Below are 23,286 nucleotides of genomic sequence, written 5' to 3' on the forward strand. Positions count from 1 at the left end.
AATGGCATACTACTCAGAAAAGAGGAAACAAACTACATAACACAAAACATAAATGAGCCTTTAAAACATTATGCTGAGCAAAATAAGTCAGGTGCAAAAGAGTATATGCTATATGATCCCATTAGAATGAAGGTCAGGAACAGGCAAAACTAGTCTATGGTGACATCAATATAGTGGTTGTCCTGTGAGAGGGAAGTATTGCCTAGAAAAGGGCAAAACAACTTTCTGGGGTGATGAAAATATTGTATATCTTGATCTGATTTGTAGCAGGGCTGAAAAAAATTTATCAAGCTGTATACTTTTTTTTTTTACTCTATATATTACACCCAATAAAATACTCAGCATGAAAAGATTTTTTCCTCCAATTAAAATGTTTTTTCAGTTTTTGAAAAATGTTAAAAAAAAAAGTAGCTGACAGGTAAGTATGCAGTCAAAGTCTTCCACTATTATCAGTTCAAGCTGGCTAATCTGTTAGAGTGGATAGGAAATAATCATGATCATACGTGACTGAGGAAAAACTTAAACAAAACAAACAGTCTCTCAAAGAAGGGGAAGAAAACAATTGCATCCACTCTCTCTGCTGAATTGAAAATTCCCTGTAAAGTGCATGGATTACTATCTAGTTTGGACCTCTTTGATATTGCCTCTTGCATATTGCTCTTTGAGAAGTTTAGGGATTTTATCTGTTTTTTTAAAAACATTTACTTTTCCCAGGACAACCAATTAAATGCTTTTAAATATTATTCAGGTTTTTCTATTGACTTTTAAATTATACATGAACTTTCCCTTTTAGGCCCACACTGAATATTATATATATATAATATGTATATATATATATATGTTTATATATATGTATATGTTTTTATATACATACAAACATAGGTTTTCTATTTTTTAATATGATCTTGAATTTAACTGTGTGGTGATGACTAAGGTTCACTCATGGTGGGGATAAAATAAACATGGACTATTATCTTCAACCTATGTTTGTGATCCTGCACTTAAAACTTTAACGACATGTTAATGTCAGCAGCTAGAGGTAAACTTAACTGTAACTGTGGAAGGTGGGATGCCTTTCGAATACCACTTTGAAGTGTTTTCAGTGGATCAGGTAAAATAAGGTAAAAGCTAAGTCAGGTTTGGAGGGATATGTGTACATGTGTAGGTGTGCCCCCAGCATTCCTATACTAGGAAATTATTTGACGATTATACAGTTAGCAATACTCACCTTAGTCACTTGATTCTCAAGACATTCCATGAAACAACCAGAACCTGCTATGCATTTTCTACATTTCCAACAACGGAGAATACTTATTTCTTCTTGATTATGATTTTTAGTTATCAATTCTTTACTTCTCTTCATCTGTGGGAAAATTAATGCATTTTTAGAATGTTAAACAGTGTCAGATTAAACTTGATTTTCTAAACCCTTTGAACAGCATTAGCTACATGAGGACCAGAAGGAAGAGAATTATCATTTATTGAGGTACCTACTAGTCTTAGGCTAGGGGTGCTCTATAAACTATATCCAGGATTAATTCTGATAATGATGCATTATATTAGTGACTACCAGCTTCTTTTATTTTTGCAGAACATTTTGTCTATTTCTTTCCATCTGTTCTCACTAAGAGTGGTAAAAGGTAAGAACAGTTAAATAAGTTACTCCAGTAACTTTAAAACTCATAACAAAGAACTATAAATATTCTTACAAATAGGATGTTTTGAATAGCCACAGCATTAAATTTTCAATATAACAGGATTTACTGAGTTGTAGTTAATTCTGTGAAAATTAGAAGTAATTACTTCACACGGGTCAGAATGGCCATCATTCTTGAGAAAAGGGAACCCTCTTGCACTGTTGGTGGGAATGTAAATTGATACAACCACTATGGAGAACAGTATGGAAGTTCCTTAAGAAACTAAAAATAGAACTACCATATGACCCAGTAATCCTCCTACTGGTCATATACCCAGAGAAGACCATAATTCAAAAAGACATATGCACCCCAATGTTCATTGCAGTACTACTCACAATAGGCAGGACATGGAAGCAACCTAAATGTCCATCAACAGAGGAATGGATAAGGAAGATGTGTACATATGCACAACGGAATATTACTCAGCCATTAAAAGAAATGAAATCTGGTCATTTGTAGAGACGTGGATGGACCTAGAGACTGTCATACAGAGTGAAGTAAGTCAGAAAGAGAAAAACAAATGTCATTTACTAACGCATATATGTGGAATCTAAAAAAATGGTATAGATGATCTTATCTGCAAAGCAGAAATACAGACACAGACGTAGAGAACAAACGTATGGACACCAAGGGGTAAAGGGGGGTGGGATGAACTGGGAGATGGGGATTGACATATATACACTATTGATACTATGAATAAAATAGATAACTAATGAGAACCTACTGTATAGCACAGGGAACTCTACTCAATGCTCTGCGATGACCTAAATGGGAAGTAAATCCAAAAAGGAGGGGATATATGTATACGTATAGCTGACTCGCTTTGCTGTACAGTAGAAACTAATACAACATTGTAAAGCAACTGTACTCCAAAAAAAAAAAAATTACTTCAAATTAATGGGAAAAATCCTGTATCCGAAATGCATTAATTTCTCTTGTATATTGTATTCAGTGGAACAGTTAACTATACTACATCTTGTGCTATGTGCAAAGACTTAGATAATAACCCTACCATTTTTTTAGTCTATTTTTATACTTGAGATTTTATGTCAGTATTGTGATTCAGACCAATTTGGGAAAACAGTTTCATACTAATAAGGATTCCAAAATAGGTGCAGTGTATTTAATAACCTGTCTGGAAACTACTCATTATAAAGAAATGAGTTATACTACCCATTATAAAGTTATACTACTCATTATAAAGAAAAGAAATGTTAATTATGTCCACAAGGGCCTGCCTAGCTCCCTGGCCACATTCCCTCATTTGTTAGATCTTTAATATTTCATTTATTCAACAAACATTTACTGAGAGCTAACCATATGCCCCACAATGAGTCAAACTCTGGGGGCACAAAGATGAGTAAAACTTATTTTCTGTCACAGACCTCACTATGCTATAGATCAACAGTTTCCTACCCTAGCTCATTAGAATAACTTGAGAAGCTTTACAAAATAGTGATGCCTAGGCCAGGCCCCACTCTTAGAAATTTTGACTTATTCTGAAATGGGGAGGGAGTTAGGAATGGGTACTTTTTATTAAAAAGTTCCCCAGGTGATTCTGGTCAGGGTGAGGACAGGCTGTGTTAATACACAAACAATTAACTAAGATGTGACAGCTGAAGGGACAAGAGAGGGAACATAGATGGACTTTAACCAAATTTAAAGGAAGGATTTGAAGAATTCTGCCTGGAAGAGCACAGCATGCCCCTCTTGCAACCTATCTAGCTCTGTCTGACCTTCAGGTGCTAGGCAGCAGTTCAGTCTCCACTGACATCTTCAGAACCCATCCTTAGGCCAGTTGCCACTCTACTTAAGCTTTGTCCTCAATGATCATCAATAATATCTTAATTTGCAAGTGTCCTGACCTCCCCCTGCTTTCATCATTGTTGATGCTCCCCTCCTTAGCTTCATTAGCACTCCTTTCATCTCTCAGTAGTCTTCCTAACATCTTCTATCCTCATCTCCCTTTTAAACACCAATGGTTCTCAACCAGGAATGGGGATTGCAGGGAGCGATAACATCGGAATCAACAAAGGAGAAATTCCATATCCGCCTATGTTCTCCCCTTCCCTGAGATCCATACACACCTCCCCACTTCTCCCCTCCCCTCAGGGTTGTTCCACGCCCTCTTGGAGTGCAAGCATGTAGTTAGAAAAAGCCCTATTGGTGATTCTAATAAGTTTTCACTGAGAATTATACTCTGTGTGACAACTCTTTTACGGCAATGATTTTTAAATCTATACATCTAGTTTGATCTTATTCCAAAGCTCTAAGACCAATATTTTCAAATTCCGAATGTCAAATGCTATCTCTACATGAATCTCCTTTAGGGCCTTTGTAGTGGCTGTTTGCTCTGTCTACCCTGTACGGTAGCCACTTGTTAGATGTGTTATTAAGCGCTCAAAATGTGGCTAATGTGAACTGAGATGCACAGTAAGGGTAAAATATACACTGAATTTTGAATACTGTGTAGAAAAAAAGAATGTTAAATATCTTAATATAGTAGTTTTCATATTTATTTCATGTTGAAATCAAATTTTTAATATACTGAGTTAAATAAAATATAATTGTAAAAATTAATTTCACGTTTCCTTTTACTTTTTGAATGTGGCTACTGTAAATTTTTAAATTATATATCTGGCTTGTATTATACTCCTACTGGAGAGCACCTGTCTAGACCTCCTCGCCCCAGGTCTCTGTATGGTTGGCTCTCTTCTCATCATTCAGAGGTCAGCTCACATTTATGTCCTCATAGGTATGGTATAAGAAGCACCTGGGGAGTTTATTTAAATGTATGTCACAGGGCCACAGTCCTAGGAATTCTAATTCAATGTTCCTAGGGTGGGATTCTGCATATTTAACAAGCAACTAGGTGATTCTGTAACAGGTGATCTGAAGATCACACTCTGAGGGACAGAATACAATCTAAGCTCCATTTGCAACAACATGGATAAACCTGGAGAGTATTAAGCTTACTGGAATAGGTCAGACAGAGAAAGACAAATATGCTACCACTTGTATGCGGAATCTAAAAAATAAAACAGATAAATGTATATAACAAAATAGAAACAGACCCACAGGTATAGAGAACAAACTAGTGGTTACCAGTGTGGAGAGGGAAAAGGAGAGGGGCAAGATAGGGGTATGGGATTAAGAGCTATGAACCACTATGTATAAAATAGATAAGCAACAAGGATATGTTGTACAGCACAGGGAAATATGGCCATTATTTTGTAATAACTTTAAATAAAGTATAATCTGTAAAAATACTGAATCACTATGTTGTACACCTGAAACTAATATAACATTGTAAATCAACTATACTTTAATTAAAAAAAACATACAGTCTAAGCTTTTTAAGATGTCAAAAAAGGTCTTTTAGGTAGCACAAGGGATTCTTGCGATGGAACTGTTCTGTATCTGATTGTGGTGTTGCTCACATGAATCTACACATGTGATGAAATCGCATATAACTAAATACACACACACATGAGTACATGTAACTGGTGAAATCTGAATAAAGTAGATTGTTTGAAGGGTATACAGGATTGCTCCATGAATCTGTAATTCACAATTCACAACTGAATCTACAACTATTTCAAAGTAAAAAGTTAAAAAAAAACTTTTACCGCATACATTAAAAACTCAATATTTTAAAAAGTCATAATATTTTTTACCAATTAACTGTCCTGACATACTTGTATAATCCTCTATATTTTTTCACTATATTTTTAGCTGCATGTTTTGATTGCCTCTTCATATGACAACTTTGCAATGTCTTCTACAAAGAGAATAAAAAGATCATTTAGTCTTTCCTCTTTAAAAAACAAAAAGGCCCTATACACTTTTAAAATCCAACTCCTAACTAGCTCTCAAGTCTTGGTGTCCCCTCCATGAACACTCCACACCAATACTATGCAGATCTTTGTGCATTTCCCTAAAAATACCTTTTTCTGTTTTCCCACTTTCAAATTTGCTGTTCTCTCTTCCTGTAATATCACTTCCTTTTCCTTTGACTTATTTAAGAAATACTTTTCATCCTTTAAGGCCGAGCTCAAAATTTTCTTTTACAGATGCTCCCCAGAAAACTACACTTCCTCCCTCTTCTGTGTTCCCATGGAACTTTGCATGTACCTCTACAGTAGCACTAGTCAAGTTGTATTACACTTATATGTGTGTATGTGTCCTATTAATTTAATGGTGAGGTCCTAAAAAGCACCATGTTCTATTAAAACCTGCATTTTTACAATCAAATATTGTACCTGGCACCAAAATGACAGTCAACAAGTGTTCGCTGAAATCAAATCAACGAGATCTGGCAGCTCAACTTACAAAAATTCTTTTTCCCATACCAATTATTAAGTATGCCTGCCTAGCCAGTGGGGTAAAGCAAATAGAAGTCTTTTAGAGCAAGGGATGTGAGGAGCTCAAGGGAAGAAACAAAGCTGTGTTTATACATATCTGAACTTGAAAGGAGAACTGGAGACTACACTACAGTGACATATTTATAGGACATCTTAGGTGGCTTCTTTCAGAGAATTTATGCTAAAAGAAGACGTCAAACATGGTAAATGAACCTATTAACAAAATGGTAGTCTTTGAACTGATTTGAATACAGCCTGGTTGTCGGACGCTAACTCAAATCCATCCTTAACTCCAGTTCCCTAGACACTAGTATGGGTTCTAGAAAAGAAGAAGCTGTATAAGTAAACAACTAAAAATCCTGTTTTTTGTTGGAGTCTAAACAATTTTGAGCAGATACACCAAATGGCTTTAACACTCTGAGGACCTGGGGGCAGCAACTAGAGAACTATCAAAGCAAACAGAGGAGTGACCTTGGGAAACAGTAAAACAACATGAAAATGAACTTACTGCTGAACACATATGAATGTCTCACAATGCTCAGAAATACTTGGAAGGACTCTGCAGAGAGTGCTGGGTTCTGAGCCAACAAATGCGAATAACAAACTATAAAATTCTGGTATTACTGTTCATATGACTGTGGTGCAACTTACAGACTGATAAGGTCTAAGAAATTCAGGTAGTCTTCCACTTTTCTTCCAAATCCTGTTCCTCATCTCTTACTCCAGTTCTCATCAGATCAGATACGTGCGTTTTTCTAAAAGGGGGTGCTTCCTTGGGCCCTAGTTCTTCCCACCTATGTCACAGTCTTTGTTATGGTAACTTTCTTGGCTCCTGCCAAAGCCTGGTCTCTCGGACCAAGCTAGCTGCTAATACCTGCTTGATTTTCTCCATATTGCCTGCTCATAGATTTCCTCTTGCCATACTTCACTACTTATCCTGATATTCCTGTCACTTTCTAGTATTTCCTTAACACAGCTGTTATATGTAAAGTAACGCTTGGCTGAGTTATGCATACCTCTCAAATACTGACCTATTTCATTACAAAATATCAAAGAAGTCACATTTGTTAACATTACCACCAACCTCAGCCAAAACTTCTTTAATTATCGGGCAGTAGTTAAGCTCATAGCAGTGGACACAAGTTTTTCAAAGTGCTAATTTTTGTTTAAAATTCAAATTTTATCACTTGCAACAAATACCACCAAATATCCATGTCTGAATAACCATAGTTTGTCATTCAAGTAAAAATGGTGTGCTGTGGAAAGGTGGATAGTTCAGCTCTCAACTAAAACAGCTGAACAAGGGCTTTTCTTCAAGACTACCCACCATCAGCATTCAGTGTACTACAGAAGTGCTTTATGCATTCTTCCCATTTTTTTTCACATGGAATATTAAAAATATGTATTGAAGACTAAAGATTTAATAAAATCAATACTATTTACTGCTTCAATAAACAGGTTTTTTAAATAAATTTATATTTATTTTTGGCTGCGTTGGGTCTTCGTTGCTGCGTGCGGACTTTCTCTAGTTGCGGCGAGGGCTACCCTTGGTTGTGGTGTGCGGGCTTCTCATTGCAGTGGCTTCTCTTGTTGTGGAGCACAGGCTCTAGGCTTGCGGGCTCTAGAGAGCAGGCTCAGTAGTTGTGGCACATGGGCTTAGTTGCTCTGCGGCATGTGGGATCTTCCCGGACCAGGGCTTGAACCCGTGGCCCCTGCATTGGCAGGCAGATTCTTAACCACTGTGTCACCAGGGAAGCCCAGGGTTTTTTTTTAACTGCATGTGTATGGCAGTAAAGAATAAAATGGCTACTAATACTGTTTGTCACCACTGCCTTGATTCTGCTAAAGGACCAGAAGTTTTACTCTCTATTGCTTTTCCATGATTAATGAAAATGTTAACAGAGCAGAAAAGGCAAATAACATCTTAGTATTACCAAGAATAGTTTGACCTGATTCTCTGTGGTCCACCAGGGGGTGTGGCCCACATTTTGAGAACTGCTATTTCAGTTCAGCAAAACAGCTGTCCCAAAAATGTTGTCTATGAAAATCTTATTTTCCACCAATATCTTTTAAAATATCTAAGAAGGATAGGTGGGTCCCCATGGAGAAATATATTTATAACAAAATTTATAACAATTTATGAAATTTTCTATAAAGTCAACTACTGGAATTATAATCTACACAAAGACGTTTCATTCCTTCATCTGTCTTTTGCTACTTACAACTTTTTTATGGTAAAAATCAGCATTTGGCACAGGTCAAATTCTACACACCTGGGTCTCCAAGGTTTGCTCATTTTTTTTTTATTCATGGATTTAAACTTGAGATGAAGTGGACACAATATAAATTACTAAAATTTATCTAAAATTAGAAAATAAGAATAAACCAAGAAAACTTTAAAAATTGAAATAGGCCTCAAATATCTTCTCCAAAACTCATAAAAAATAGGGGGGTGGTCCAGGCAAAAATGATCTAACTGGCAAATTTTACCAATTCTTTAAGAAATGGATAATCTTTGTAATTTATATAATTGTGGTGGCCAGAAAATATAAAAGGAAGATGAGCTCTGCAAATAAAACATAACCTTGACACACTAACTAGACAAGGAGATATAAAACTACACAAAGAGAGTATAAGTAAATTACATACCAATCTATTTATGAACACAAATGATAAAATTCTAAATAAAATATTAGTCATGGAATCCATCAGTGATGTAAAAGAATACTACATTTTAGCCAAACAAGATTATTTTCAGGAATTCAAGGATGATTCAAAATGAAAAAAAAAAGGCCTATTCAATATATTTTACAAACTGTAAGATTAAAAGAAAAAAAACACAGGACCACCTCAAAAGATGCAAAATAAAACTTTTGGTAAAGTTCAACATTTAGTCATGATAAAAAGACAGCAATACTTAGCATCCTAGAAACAGAAGGAAATTTCATTAACCTGATAAAGAAAGGGCTTACTGAAAACCTTAGCAATTATAATACCTGATGGTAAAACTTTAAAAGCATTCCATGAAAATTAGGAAGAAAACAGAGACAATGATGCTATTTTTCATATTATTCAGCTTTAGAACACAACAGAAGAAAAGTAAATAAGAGGTATAAGGATTGGGAAGATTTAGTAAGTGAAAAAGAAATTAAGTGCCTGTGACACCATTTCTCTTTTTTGGGCTGCAGATGTTTCCACCTTCTTAGAGCTATATTGCTCATTTCTAACGTACTATTAGTTTCTCAGTCTAGGCACTCATTATATAGGTGTGCTCACTTCGTGAAAATTCATCAAGCTGTATGCTTGTGATATGTTTATTTTTCTATATGTATCTTATTTCATCAACATAACCCATGATTGCCTCTGTTTGAGAAGAGTGCATAAAGAATTCTGAACATAAAGCAATGTCTACAGTAACAATTTTCATCATCTGGTCCTGGTTACACTGTAACTGTTCATGATACATGGAAGTCGAGGAATTCCATCGACAGAAGGAATCAGAGATGTATTTTCCTACCTCTGCTTATAGGGGGATTACTTATCCACCACCAAGGAAAAAATGGAGAATGGGGAAGATGTAGGAATGTGTTCCTGCTGCTCTCTCATTATAAAAGTGACATATGTCAAAGATCAGCTTACATGTGGATAAACGGTCCCAGCTCCTTTCATGACCAAAGAATTGGTTAAATGCTAAAGAAGAGTTTGGAATCCAAATCCTACACAATTGGAAATGGGTCAAGATACAAAAATCCAATGTAAAGATCTCTCACATAGGGACAACACTTTTGTATTTTTGTATTTCATGCAAAGAATTTGAATGTGAAGTATTCCAACTTTTCTACCGTAACAGTAAAGGAAGAAAATTTTAAGCTAGTATTTTCCAGCAGCTTTATCATCTTTACATATCAATATCTAATTATTTGGGCAGAGAGAGGGAAGAATGAATAGTTAAAACATAGGAGAATTTTAGGGCTGTGGAACTATAATATAGTGGTGGGTACATGACATTATACATTTGTTAAAACCTATAGAACTATACACAGAGTGAACCCTAATGTAAACTATGGACTTTAGTTAAAAATAATACATCAACATTCAATCATCAACTGTAAAAAGTGTATCACACTAACACAAGAGGTTAATAATAGAAAAAACTGTACAGGGGAGAGGGAGTATATGAGAGCTTTCTATACTTTCTGTGCAATATTCTTGTAAAGCTAAAACTGCTCTGAAAGTGTCTTAATTAAAAAATATAATTATTTTGACATATAATAGCATTATCTACTCAAAGTTATTAATATTCATTAACAAATGGGAAAGTATACTTTTGTCTTGTTTATTTAAATGATTGAAAATAGTTTTTCCTTTGAAATCTGACATTAACATTGGTTTTCCAAATGTAAGAAAAACTTCTACCTTGTCAGTATGATACCTGTATTAGTTTACTTGGGCTGCCATAACACAATACCACAGACAGGGTAGCTTAAACAATAGAAATTTATCAGTTCTGAGATTGGAAATCTGAGATCAGGGTGACAGAAATTTTGGGTTCTAGTAAGGGCTTTCTTTCTAGCTTGCAGACAGCCACCTTCTTGCTATGTCCTCACATGGCCTTTCCTCTGTGCATGTGCACTTCTGGTGTCTCTTCCTCTTCTTATAAGGACAACAGTCCTACTAGATTAGGGCCCCGCCCTTATGAGCTCATTTAACCTTAAAGGCCCTATCTCCAAATACCATCATATTGGGGGTAAGGACTTCAATATATGGATTTGGGAGGGAGACAATTCAGTCTATAACATTCCTCCCTCTTGTCCCCAAAATTCATGTCCTTCTCACATGCAAAATATATTCACCCTATCCTAACAGTCTCAAAAGTCTTAACCCATTCCAGAATCTACTCCAAGTCCAAAGTATCATCTAAATCAAGTGTGGCTGAGACTTGAGGTATGATTCATCCTGAGGCAAAATTCCTCTAAGCTGTGAACCTGTGAAAACAGAAAAATTATGTACTTCCAAAAGAAAATGGTCGGACAGGCATGGGATAGACATTCCCATTCTAAAAGGGAGAAATCAGAAAAAAGAAAGGAAGGGGTGACAGGTCCCAAGCAAGTCCAAAACCTAGGCAGGCACACTACATTAGACTTAAGGCTCAACAATAATTCTCTTTGGTTCAATGCTTTGCCTGCTGGGGCCCACTATGATGGTGGCTTTGTCTTCTGCCCACTGGAATGGGTGGCCTCAAGCCCTTGGCCATGGTATGCAGCTTTGCCCTTGAGGCCATGTAGAGGGACATGGTCTGCTGAAACTGAGGATGACTCCACTTTGAAACTCAGGAGGAGACAACTTTACCCTCTGGACCTGTGTGCTCCGGGCCTATGCAGGCAGTGGCAGTCCTGCTGATCTCTGAATTATCTTCAGGGTCATTTTTCCCTTTTCTTGAAGGATAAAACATATCTGCAGCCAATTCAGTCTAGAACAGTACCTATAAAACCCAAGCCAGTCTTCTCAATTTTGACATTATTAGAAAGCCCATGTTTTATTGTATGTCTTTCCTTTTATAGAATTCATAGAATAAAATCCTGTGAAAAATACTGAGTTCAAAATTTCTCAAAAGGTAAAAATCATGCTAGTGAACAAGAAAGAAAAATCAAAGGTGAAATGGCCAAAGAATCTGGAGCTCCCTTAACAATTACCTATATATTTCTTAAAAATTGGAACAAGGTATAAACAAAAAGCCAACAGAGGTAAAACTGATAAAAGTGTGGAAGGAGCAATGCATACCAAGTTAGAAAATAAAACACTAAACTGAATTAGCCAATTTGGACCATTTCAAGGCAAATAATATTTCTAAATTTTAGGTTTGTTTGTTTTTAAGGAAAAGCTAATGAAAATGCACTACAGATAAAGGCTGCTGTCAACCGTGACTCTCAATACCACGTTACTACACCTAAATAATGAAGCATCTATATCTCTATGTCTGCTGAAGATTGGTTTGAAAGTAGGAGGTCTATGGATACATATGTCAATGGGAGCACATTCAATGCTGATTAGATGGGATTCCTCTTTAATGTGCAAACAAACTAGACATGAGCTCTTACAAAGGAATGATGCCATGGAGAAAAATACAGACTGTCAGTCTTAGTCTGTTGCAATGATGATAGTAGTAAACAGTCAGAACTATTTGAGGAAATTTGAGTATTTTCTTTATATATACACCTTTCCTGTATATATAACGTTAACAAAAATACACTGATGTCTGGCAGGATTTTGGAGAGAATGACTATTAAAATCAGAGAGAAAATTACTTGCAGAAAAGGAATATTCTATTACTGATTGAGAAATCCTGCCCATACCCCTGGGGCCTTATATTAAAGATGTGTATATACTTGTCTTTGCTTAAAAGCACCACGTTACATTTGTAGCCATGAGACTGAGGCACAATTTGTCACCTAAAGGTTGTAAACTGGAAGTGCTTGGTAGATTATGTCTCCATGAAATAAGAAGCAGTATTTCTTTTGTAATATAAAGAAATGTTCCCAGTGTAAAAGAAATCTTATTGTTATGTAGGACACAGTAACCTCAGAAGTCATCCACAAATGTTTTGCAGAAGTGGGCTTTGAAACCAATGATTGTTCACATAAACAGAACATCATATGTAATAACTCTGTTGGGAATAAACTGCACAGATATTGGTTATTTTGTAAAATTGATACCATGTCAGCTCCCCCTGCTGATGTTGAATCTTCTTGATGTGTGTTGTGAACACAGAAGAACTGGAATAAAATGTGCTCAACTCCAAGCAGATACAGAAAAGAAGCATTAATAACACAGCAATCAATGGTCTGTGAAAATTGCAAAAATATAAATAACTGAGTTTTCAAAGCAGCAGTCACTACACTTGTTTGTAAACTGTTTAAGAACACATCAGGACCCGAAAATTAATCTTACATTAGGCAGAAATTAAAACAGGGTTTTACAGATATAACTAGAGTCCTGTGGAATTTATATGCCTTACGTGGTTCAATAGATATTTTTAGAACATGTATTATTTAGTGAAAGCTGGCTTGTAATTCAGGATCCCTCTTACATTAGCTTTCAATCTTTGTCAAGGGTATCAGATACTTTACAGGTACAAATAGGAGACTGGATCAGGTGATTTCTAAACTGTCAATTCTATAATTCTAGACTTGATAGCTTCAGTGACTAAAACGGGAATTGAAGCCTCCAATTTATTAACTCTACAACTGTCTAAATCACAAATTACAGAGAGACACCTCAATTTTCTTCAATAACTGTTGGTTTACATACTTCAGGGTTGAACATGATAAAGTCAACTTCAACAACTTTAACTGTTTAAATGGTTCTGCATACACTTTAGTGTTCACATCGAGAGACATTTTTCTTGGAAAGCACCCAACTTTTGTTGACAAAGAATTATTCAGTAGTTCAAACTACCTTATCACCCTCTGGTCACCTCTACCCACCCTCCCTTTTCTTCCCTTCTACCTCCCCTGGGCTTGCTGAACTCTTAGGCATAATACAATGCATATTCCACCTTAAGGAGAAAAGGTAATATAAATTTGATGCTGTAGTAGCTACCAAGTTCTTTTACACTCTCACATAGCTTCTTAAATTACACACTACACTTGAAGTTGAACACCATCTTTTTATTCTTTTAAATTTCTCCTTTCCCCTCTTCTTTCTCACAAACATACCTCAGACACTCAGTCTTGAATGCTCACTGCAGTCTTTGAATCCAAGTGACACCTTTAAGAATTGTAAAAATATCATTGAAGAAATGTAGATACTTTGTAAGTTCTGTATTTTGATTAATTTTGCTAATTTAGACTGCTGCCACTCTGGTAAAAGAAGGAATGCACTCTAGAAATGGATGAAAGTAATAGTATGTAGCACCCAAATATTCACTTATTTCTCACATGCTACTTCCTTAGGAAGAAAATATATGAAAAGGTAGAAATTACATACAGAATTAATAGAGTTATGAGGAAAGCTAAAATATACTTTCAAAATGGTGTGTGTCTATTTGTTCTCATATGTAAATCTTAGAAATCACCATATGATGAGTCTACAAAGTTTTGTTCCGAGCAATAGGTATAGTCATATTTGGAGATTTCTGAGCAGACTAGGATACATCTGAACATATTTTTTAAAAACTGCCAAAATATTTCTGATTGACCAAGAAGAGGCAGTAGCATGAAGAAAATAAAACCAAGTGATTTTTTAAAATTAATTTTAACTTGCGTTTTGAGGCTACAAATATTCACTCATTCAGTGAATATTTGCTGAGAACCTACTGTTTTGTCAGGGAACACACACACAAAAAATAAAAATAAAACGTACTGTGAACGCATATGAGAGGGTAAGAGGGGTTCTAAGCCAGTTGGGAGAGAGAGAGAGAGTAGGCAAAACTGTCAGGGTTCTCAGAGGAAAGTATCTAATTAAAGAATTGATCCTGAGGTCAACTGCAGCCTTGTTTCCCCAGGTGCTTCTCAGGCTGATTTCTTAGAATGGAAAATAAGAGCTAAAACATATTTACTTTACGTAAAATATATTAATATGATATGAAGCATGGTCTTAACTGAAAGCTGATAATAAGTAAGTTGTGGAACTCACCATGCTTTTATTGGATGGATATATTCTTTTTGATGGGTCAAGTATCAATAATCAAAAAAGGATTCAAATGAGAAATTGGTAACAAAAATAAGCACACTGGCTTCAAAACCCTTTTTTCTCCTGGGCAAAGGTGTAGTTACACAGAGATGCTTTTTGCTGGATACAGAGGCAGCTATACTAGGTTACCACAAAAGATTGCTAGATAATGGAGACAAAAAAGTAGTAGGTATCTCCTAGCAGATAAAGCACTGACCTGGAAGCTAAGAAACTTGGCTTGTTTATTTTACTTATTTATCCCATCATCTTCCCCACAAAAGGGTTTAAAGCTCTTGGCACTTTCATTGTTTGCTTCTGTCTTTCCTGAACAGCCTTTATCTTTGAATAGTTCACCTGTTACCTAAACCTCTGTCTAGTACTCATGTCACTACACCACCAGGTATTATACTAATGCGTACGTTTGTTTCTTCCTCTAAGTTGTAAGTACCCAAAGAAAGGGCATAAGCAGTATCTCAAATCTTCATAGCCCTTTATGATACCACATGATGCTTTTTACATGCCTATATATGTTGTTGATATGAATTGGAGGCAACTAATTTTCTCAGTCTGGGCACTGAAAGGAAATTCTAACAGATCACATATAACCCACATTCTTCATTTCACATAAATTCACCTATGAGCCAATTCTATGACTAATTTCATTATACTGCATTACATGGGGAAAAGTCCAATTTAGAGACTAAAATATAATTAACATTTTCATATGATTCTAGATGAATCAATAGCTTGTCCTAATATACAAGGTGCTTCCAAAAGATTATGCCCCTGCACTACTAAACTCTTACTTACTCATAATTACTTAAGGTTAGAAAAGAAAAATTGGATAAAGTAGCACTTTTTTTTAAGCCACTTAGTTTCTGGTATTTTTTTCATTTACATTATGGTTTATTACAGGATAGTGAATATAGTTCCCTGGGGGATACAGTATGACCTTGTTGTTTATCTATTTTATGTATAGTAGTTTAAAGTAGCACTTTTTTTTTTTTTTTTTTTGGTGGTACGCGGGCCTCTCACTGTTGCGGCCTCTCCCGTTGCGGAGCACAGGCTCCGTACGCGCAGGCTCAGCGGCCATGGCTCACGGACCCAGCCGCTCCGCGGCATGTGGGATCCTCCCGGACCGGGGCACGAACCCGTGTCCCCTGCATCGGCAGGCGGACTCTCAACCACTGCGCCACCAGGGGAGGCCCAAAAGTAGCACTTTTTAAATGGCTTACTAGATTTAGTTTTAAATAAGATTCTGAGTATAAAGCGGAAATGTGGTTATGAAACTATCAATTTAACTCTCCTACTAGATAAACTCCATTATAATGGAAAAATGTTGCTACAGTAATCCAGCCAAAAGATAAGGCCCAGATTGGGGTGATAGCAGTGGTAGTGGTAAATAATGGTCAAATTCTGGATATACACTGAAGGTAGAACAAACAGGATTTCCAGACAGACTGAATATGGGGTCTAAGAGAAAGAGGAATCAAGGATGGCTCCAAATCTTTTGGCATGAGCAACTGTAAGGATGGAACTGCCATCAACTGATATGGGGACAGATGCAGGTGGAACAGAAAGGGCAGATCAGGAGTTCAGTTTTGGATGTATTAAGTTTGAGATGTCTATTTAACTTTCACAAAGAACTGTTAAGTGTAAGCTGGATTCAAGAATCTGGAGTTCTGAAGGGTGTCTGAGCAGGAGCTTTAAATGTGGGCAGGTTCTCTAAAGCCATGAAAATGGATGAGATCTATAAGGTTGTAAGTATGGATAGAGAAGAGAACAAAATCCTGAGCCCCCGGGCTCATATAAATTTTCTGGGGATCTAAACTTCCTCTCAGTTATGTCTATTAACTTTCACTCATTTCCCCCTGAGTTTTGTAATTCTGGAGTATGAATTCATCTTTACCATGAGACAACTATGGGACCTTGTTTGAGGACCTGCCCCTCCAGGAAGAACAGTTTCACACTGTATCTGCCAGATGCTTGAGGAACATCACCAGCAGAGGAATAGCTTTTAGGTAAGTTTCTCAGTTTGGGGCTCCCTGGCTCACCCTGTTAGTATTCAATATAAACCCAAGTACTAAAATCTGAAGTTAAGGATTCTCAGGTGATTTGGAGGATGTCAGAATTAAAAATGAATAAATATAGGAAAAGAATCTACAGACTATTTCGGGGTAAACAAGTAGTTGGTGAGGAAAAATTCTTCAGTTTAAAGGTATCATGCTAATAAATGTACGATGATTAATACAATCACCATTTACAACCCCTAATGAAATGATGGATTTAAGGGAAAGAAATCAATGGATACTAAAAACATTTGGAAAAAAGGATGATGGAGCATTTTATAATGTATGTGTAAGGCTGTTACCACCTGAACTCAAAGATCAATCTTAACATCACACGAAAACAGGACAACTATACTGGTTTGCTAGGGTTACCATAACAAAATACAACCGACTGGATGGCTTTAACAACAGACTTTTTTTTTTTTCCACAGTCTGGAGACTAGAAGTCTAAGATCAAGGGGCCATCAGGGTTGGTTTCTTCTGAGCCTCTCTCCTTGGATGTTAGATGGCTGCCTTCTCATGTGTCCTCACATGATCTTTCTTCTGTAGGCACACACCCTGGTGTCTCTTTGCAAGTCCAAATTTCCCCTACTTATAAAGACACTAGTCAGATTGGATCGAGTCCACCCAAACAGCCTCATTCCAACATAATCACCCTTTAAAGGCCTTATCTCCAAATAAAGTCACAGCCTGAGTTACCTACTGGGAATTAGCTCTTCAGTATATGAATTTGAGGGGATACAATTCACGTTATAACAACAACCAAACATCTTGTGCCTCCTGATGTAATGCAGCTGAAAATACTGAGCACCATCTCTAAAGTATTCTTAAAATAATAATAATAACCTGAACTGAATCAAACCTCTAAATCTAAGAACCACTTTATTTACTACATGAATAGAGGAATGTTGCAATGACACCGTGAGGCTACAACTAGCCAAATACAACTTGGTTTTTTCAAAAAATAAATTAATTTTAAAAGAGGGAGGAGAAACTTAAGAGATTTAAGATGTCTAACAAATGCAATGTGTAGACCTTGTTTGAATCTTGATTCAAACAAATCAACTGTAAAAAAATATTTTTGAGACAACCAGAGAAAATTATACATGAACTAGGTATTAGATGATATTAAAGAACTGTTCATTTTGTTGGACATAATATATAAAACTGTTGCTGTTTTTTAAAGGTCCTTAAGCTAGAGATAAATATTCTAATTTTGAGTATTTACAGGCAAAATTGTATAATGTAGAAACAAATTTTATATAATGCAGAAAAAAGAAACAAGAATGGAAGAATAATAATAACTATTAAAGCTGGTTGATGGATACATGATGATTCATTATGCCATTCCTCTATTTTTGTGTATGTCTGAAGTTTTTCATAAAAAGTTTCTTTTTATAAAAACTGAACAAACAGAATTTTCAGATGAGACTTTTCTCTACCATCTACTCAGAGACTAAGCCAATACAGACTTCCTCGTAATCTCTGTGTCCGTGGATGCCATTTTTTTTTAATCTACTGTTTAACTGAAATGTTACCCTTCCCAAGTCCTGGCTTTACTCAGGGGTCTCAGTTCCCAACTGCCTGCCTTATGTGTACCCAAGGCCTTGGCCTCCTGTATAACTATGAGTATAATTAGTGAGCCTAGCAACCTCACTCTAACACTAAGGGTAGTTTTTATGTCATGTGTCTGTTGCCAAGCTCTCTTCACCCTTCTTCTTCTTTTTAGCTCCTGGGCTTTCTTTTACTTTGTTACAAGCTCATCTATGCATTTATGTAGTATATATCAAATATCTGTAGAGAAGTTCTAGTATTTGTAGCATAGGTTTTCAGGTTATCATAACCAGAAGACTCCCCTCTGTTAACCACTGCAAGAAAAACTTCTAATTCCAGTTATTTGGCAATGTCACTCAGAGTTATGGTCATGTTCCTTAGGATTTGTTCTGAAAACATCAGAATTCTGAAGGGAAGGGGCAAAGGGAGAGAGGGGGATTAAAGTGGACTGAGGACAAAAGATACCTTGCCAGCTTTTTCAAAAAGGTAGAATGGGACAGAATCTCTCTAACAGGCCAAGGAAGAAATATGTGAAGAGGAAAATATTTCACCCCATATGCTCTATAAACAATAAGCAAATGTGTGACCTCAAAAATTCTAGGCCAAGGGCTTCCCTGGTGGCGCAGTGGTTGAGAGTCTGCCTGCCAATGCAGGGGTACGTGGGTTTGTGCCCCGGACCGGCAAGATCCCACATGCCGCGGATAGGCTGGGCCCGTGAGCCATGGCCGCTGAGCCTGTGCTCCGCAACGGGAGAGGCCACAACAGTGAGAGGCCCATGTACCGCAAAAAAATAAATAAATAAATAAAAATTCTAGGCCAAAAATTATGGTTCTAATCACCAAGGCTTTACTTTTTGAAAATCTGAAGCATTTTATCTTCCACACTGAAGGCAGAGCCCTTGTTGAAAACACATAACAGATCATTACTTTCCTGCACCCTTCAGGGGCTTCCCAGTGCTCTGCTGACCAGGCTGCTGTCTGTCCTCAGTCCCAGTCTGCTCTACAGGCCCGCAGTTGAGACTTCTTTCCACTCCTCCACTCCACTGGCTCACTCCCCCTGCTCCTACCCCTGGATCCCTGGAAAGCTTGCCCCTGGCCTCCAGGGAATAGAGCCATATCCTTCAAGTCTCAGCTTAAATGCCTCTCCCTGGAGAAGAAAGGGGAGTGGGTCTTCCTTGACCTATTTTTTCCCCCAATGACCTTTCCAATTCTCCTTCAGAACATTCATCATGCTTTTAATTACTTGTTCCATGTCTGTCTTCCTTGCTGAGTTGCAAACTCCTTAACAGTTTATAACAGTGCTAGCACAGTGCTGGGCATTAATCAGTTGAATGAATGAGTGAATAAGTAAGCAAGCATAAGCAAGACATTCTTATGCATTCAAAAAAAGGCATTCTTTCCTTACTCTGCTTAAAGTCAGGATACAACTTATTGGCATCACCAGGGTAAATTTAGCAAACACCACCAAAGGAAGCTGGTTTCAGCCTTTTAATGATGTTATAGAGACTGAATTTTAGAAGCTCCATTTTAGAATATGATCTGAGCTTCATGACATCTTACGTGGTTTGATGACTATATGTCACTGGATGTGTTCAAATTATTTATAATCCTCTTTATGAAGCTATCCATCAGAAAATAGTACTTTTCTCTTTTTAATTAGCAATGGGACAGAAAGTAGTATACTCTCCATATTTTTTTTTTTTTTTTTTTTTTTTTTTTTTTGCGGTACGCGGGCCTCTCACTGCTGTGGCCTCTCCCGGTGCGGAGCGCAGGCTCCGGACGCGCAGGCTCAGCGGCCACGGCTCACGGGCGCAGCCGCTCCGCGGCATGTGGGATCTTCCCGGACCGGGGCACGAACCCGTGTCCCCTGCATCGGCAGGCGGACTCTCAACCACTGCGCCACCAGGGAAGCCCCTCTCCATATTTTTTAAACTAAAATCTCTACATATAAAACATGAATTCAAGGGGTTGGAATTATTTTACATACTACTACTATTTTTGAAGACAGTGATTACTAAATGGCATTAGCTCCTTTAATCATCAGGACATTCCTGTGAAGTAGGGATTGTTAACTCCGTTTTATAAATGAGGAAACTGAGGCCTAGAGAAGTAAAGTAACTTCCCAAACTATCTCCATCATTTTATAAGGAGGAAGTTCCTATTTCTAGAATCTTGAGATTTCCAAGGACAAGAGCAGTGAGGTTGACTGAAGTCCTTACACAGAGTTCAAAGTTGGGAAGGGGGAAAGTGCTCTCTATTAAGTCATTTACTGGAACAGAGAAGGCAACAAACATCATTGGCTGCCCTTCCTCTATCTGCTAGCATTTTAGGTGACTACACTAAGAAAAGCAGAAGGTAAGGCATAGAAGCAGTAACTAGCTCTAAGCTTCAAGATCTATATTGTCGTGATCAGCTTTTGGGTGACATCAGAAATACACTTCTTTAGCCATTCTAAAAATAAATCAGGGCTCAATAAGTTAACAAGAGTCCACAAAAAATGCACACACTCCTATCTAACCATATGAATTTTAGTGCATTTTACTTTTAACATTTGCTTTGCCTTTGCTTACTCCCCGCTTTTTTGGAATTACAGAATCTACATCATGATATACCCAATTTGCTATCATTTATTCTCCTGTTCTTTTAAGTTTACCACTGTCTGGCAGCAAATGTTTCTGCAGACAGCTATTCTAAATAGTCCTTCAGCATGGATCTCCATGGAATTCAGTGATACTTAGATGGTGTGCTAAGACGAAGATTTGGTTTATAATCCTGAAACAGCCATGCTGCACCAGTTGTTTCTTCTGTCTTCCCATTCAGTGAGGTCCTTAGATGTTTCTGCCTTCTTTAAATGTTTCCAGATTTGACAAATTAATCTGTGCTCATTGATACAATGGAATATTATATAGCAATGAAAGTTGATAAACTAAAGCTACATGTATGTAGAAAAAATTCTGTCTGCCTCTAGGTTTTTAGAGGCTCCCGAAATAGGCAGGGTTTAGCCTGCCTTCTTTAAATGTTTCCAGACATCTAAGGCACTTAACCTATCCTACATTCTGAACAGCTATTCTGACTCTCAGTAAATCCAATATCCTCAGTTTCACAACAAAACTTTTAATGGTGATTAGTAAGATCCCCTAACAAAATTGATTTAATTAGTGAAATTTCTTTCTTTAAAGTTCAATTTTTTGAGAATAACATTATTTAAGAAAGTAGCCATTGCACTTTACCCTCCATACAAAATCTTATAAGGAACCTCAAAATATCAATGTGATAAAAACAATGAGGGGGGTTAAATATTTCACTGTTTGCAGAACCCCTGAACACAAATTGAGCACTAGGGATATAAAATACCATATTCATGTGACTAATATATATCAAGTCTGAAATTTATGTCACATTCTAATTCCTTTCAATAATAAATCTTCCTTTGTCCCACAGTATTTCAGAGGTTTCATTTTAGATTGCTTTATTACTTTTTCTTTCTATACATTTCAATCATGGGGGGGATCTACTGAGACTTAGTGTTAAACAGACAAGGTGAGGAAATTACCCATGGTCACTTTTCTGCCCACCTGCTCAGATCTACGGTGGCAGAGCTTGCTGATACACAAAGCACTCAGTCCAGTTTCCCTAACAGGGCTTCACCACCTGGTCCTCTGTTCTCTACTCTGTTCTTCACAAGGGGCATCTTGCACTATCTTTTATTGCCTGTTTCTCTGGGAGAGGAACTGGCGTGACCCGTGATGCTGCTATGTATTATTACCAGGGTTCTGTGTGTCTCAGGTCTCCAGATGCTCTGCAGCACCCACCACAAACGCCTTACATTCTGCCTAGTGGCTTCTTGGAATTTGCTGGGAACCCAGAAAGTGAATTGCCTGAATTTATCAGGCAGTCTGTATCAAGAGGTGAGGGTGGGATAGGGATTTGCAGGTGCTGATGTAGAGAAATTCCCTTCAATCGAGGACAATGTTTCTTAATTAAGGTTACTTCCCCCCAGCTTTAGTGTTTTAGGAGTTTTTTGCTTTTTAGCTTTGCGGTGAGTTTCCATTTTATTCTACATTTTCATAGGAGCTTTAAGAAAAATGAGAAAAAGCTACATTGGAAGCTGCTATTTAGATGCTGTTTTTGAACTGGGAAACTTTTTTACACAAATTGTTAAGGATTAATAATTTTATGTATATTCCAGTGATAAACTGGAAGCTGCTATTTAGATGCTGTTTTTGAACTGGGAAACTTTTTTACACAAATTGTTAAGGATTAATAATTTTATGTATATTCCAGTGATAAACTGTGTGGCATGTTTATTTCTTCATTTATTTATTTATACTCTATCTAGAAGGAATTTATGAACGTAAGGAAGAGAGCTGCAAACCTTAGAAAGACCAAGGTTATGATGACATGTTGAGTCATAAAACTGTTTCAAAACACAGAGCAAAATACTGAAAATTTTTAAATACTGATACCTTTTAAAACTTCAGTATAAGAAAATACAAACAAAATTAAAAGACAACCCACAGACAGGAAGAAGAAACTTATAAATATAAGCAAATGATTAATATCTACAATGGATTCTACAATACAAATTTTTAAAAAGATAAATCTCCAACAGAAAAATTAACACAGAATATAAAATCACTATTGCCAGAAGAGGAAACCCAAATGGCCAACAATCATATGAAAAGTGCTCAACTTCACCAGAAATTAGGAAAATTAAAACAAGATACCATTTCATGCCCATCACAAGTCTGACAAGACCAAGTGTAAACATAATACAAAGCAACAACAAAAATCTCATAAACCACTATGGGGAAGTATAACTAGACACAAGCATTTCAGAAAGCATTTTGGCAAGATCTGCTAAGACAGAACGTGTATATGTGGGTCTGCAGTTCTACTTCTAGGTTTTTATGTACTTAAGGAAATATTATAT

The 23,286-nt window shown here is 36.8% G+C and overlaps 1 protein-coding gene across 1 annotated transcript in view; it reads right to left on the bottom strand.

Annotated features, from left to right (window-relative positions):
• RNF180 (ring finger protein 180) overlaps window positions 1-23,286 on the bottom strand; it is a gene marked incomplete at its 3' end in the record, with an annotated part of 283,378 nt that overhangs the window by 252,581 nt on the left and 7,511 nt on the right. Inside the window, exon 2 of the mRNA XM_082837376.1 lies at window positions 1,229-1,363. Coding sequence (XP_082693502.1) covers window positions 1,229-1,363 — 135 coding nt within the window. The remainder of the gene's footprint in view (window positions 1-1,228; window positions 1,364-23,286) is intronic.

Source organism: Leucopleurus acutus (assembly GCF_964270905.1).
Source record: "Leucopleurus acutus genome assembly, chromosome: 3".
Lineage (NCBI taxonomy): Eukaryota > Metazoa > Chordata > Mammalia > Artiodactyla > Delphinidae > Leucopleurus > Leucopleurus acutus.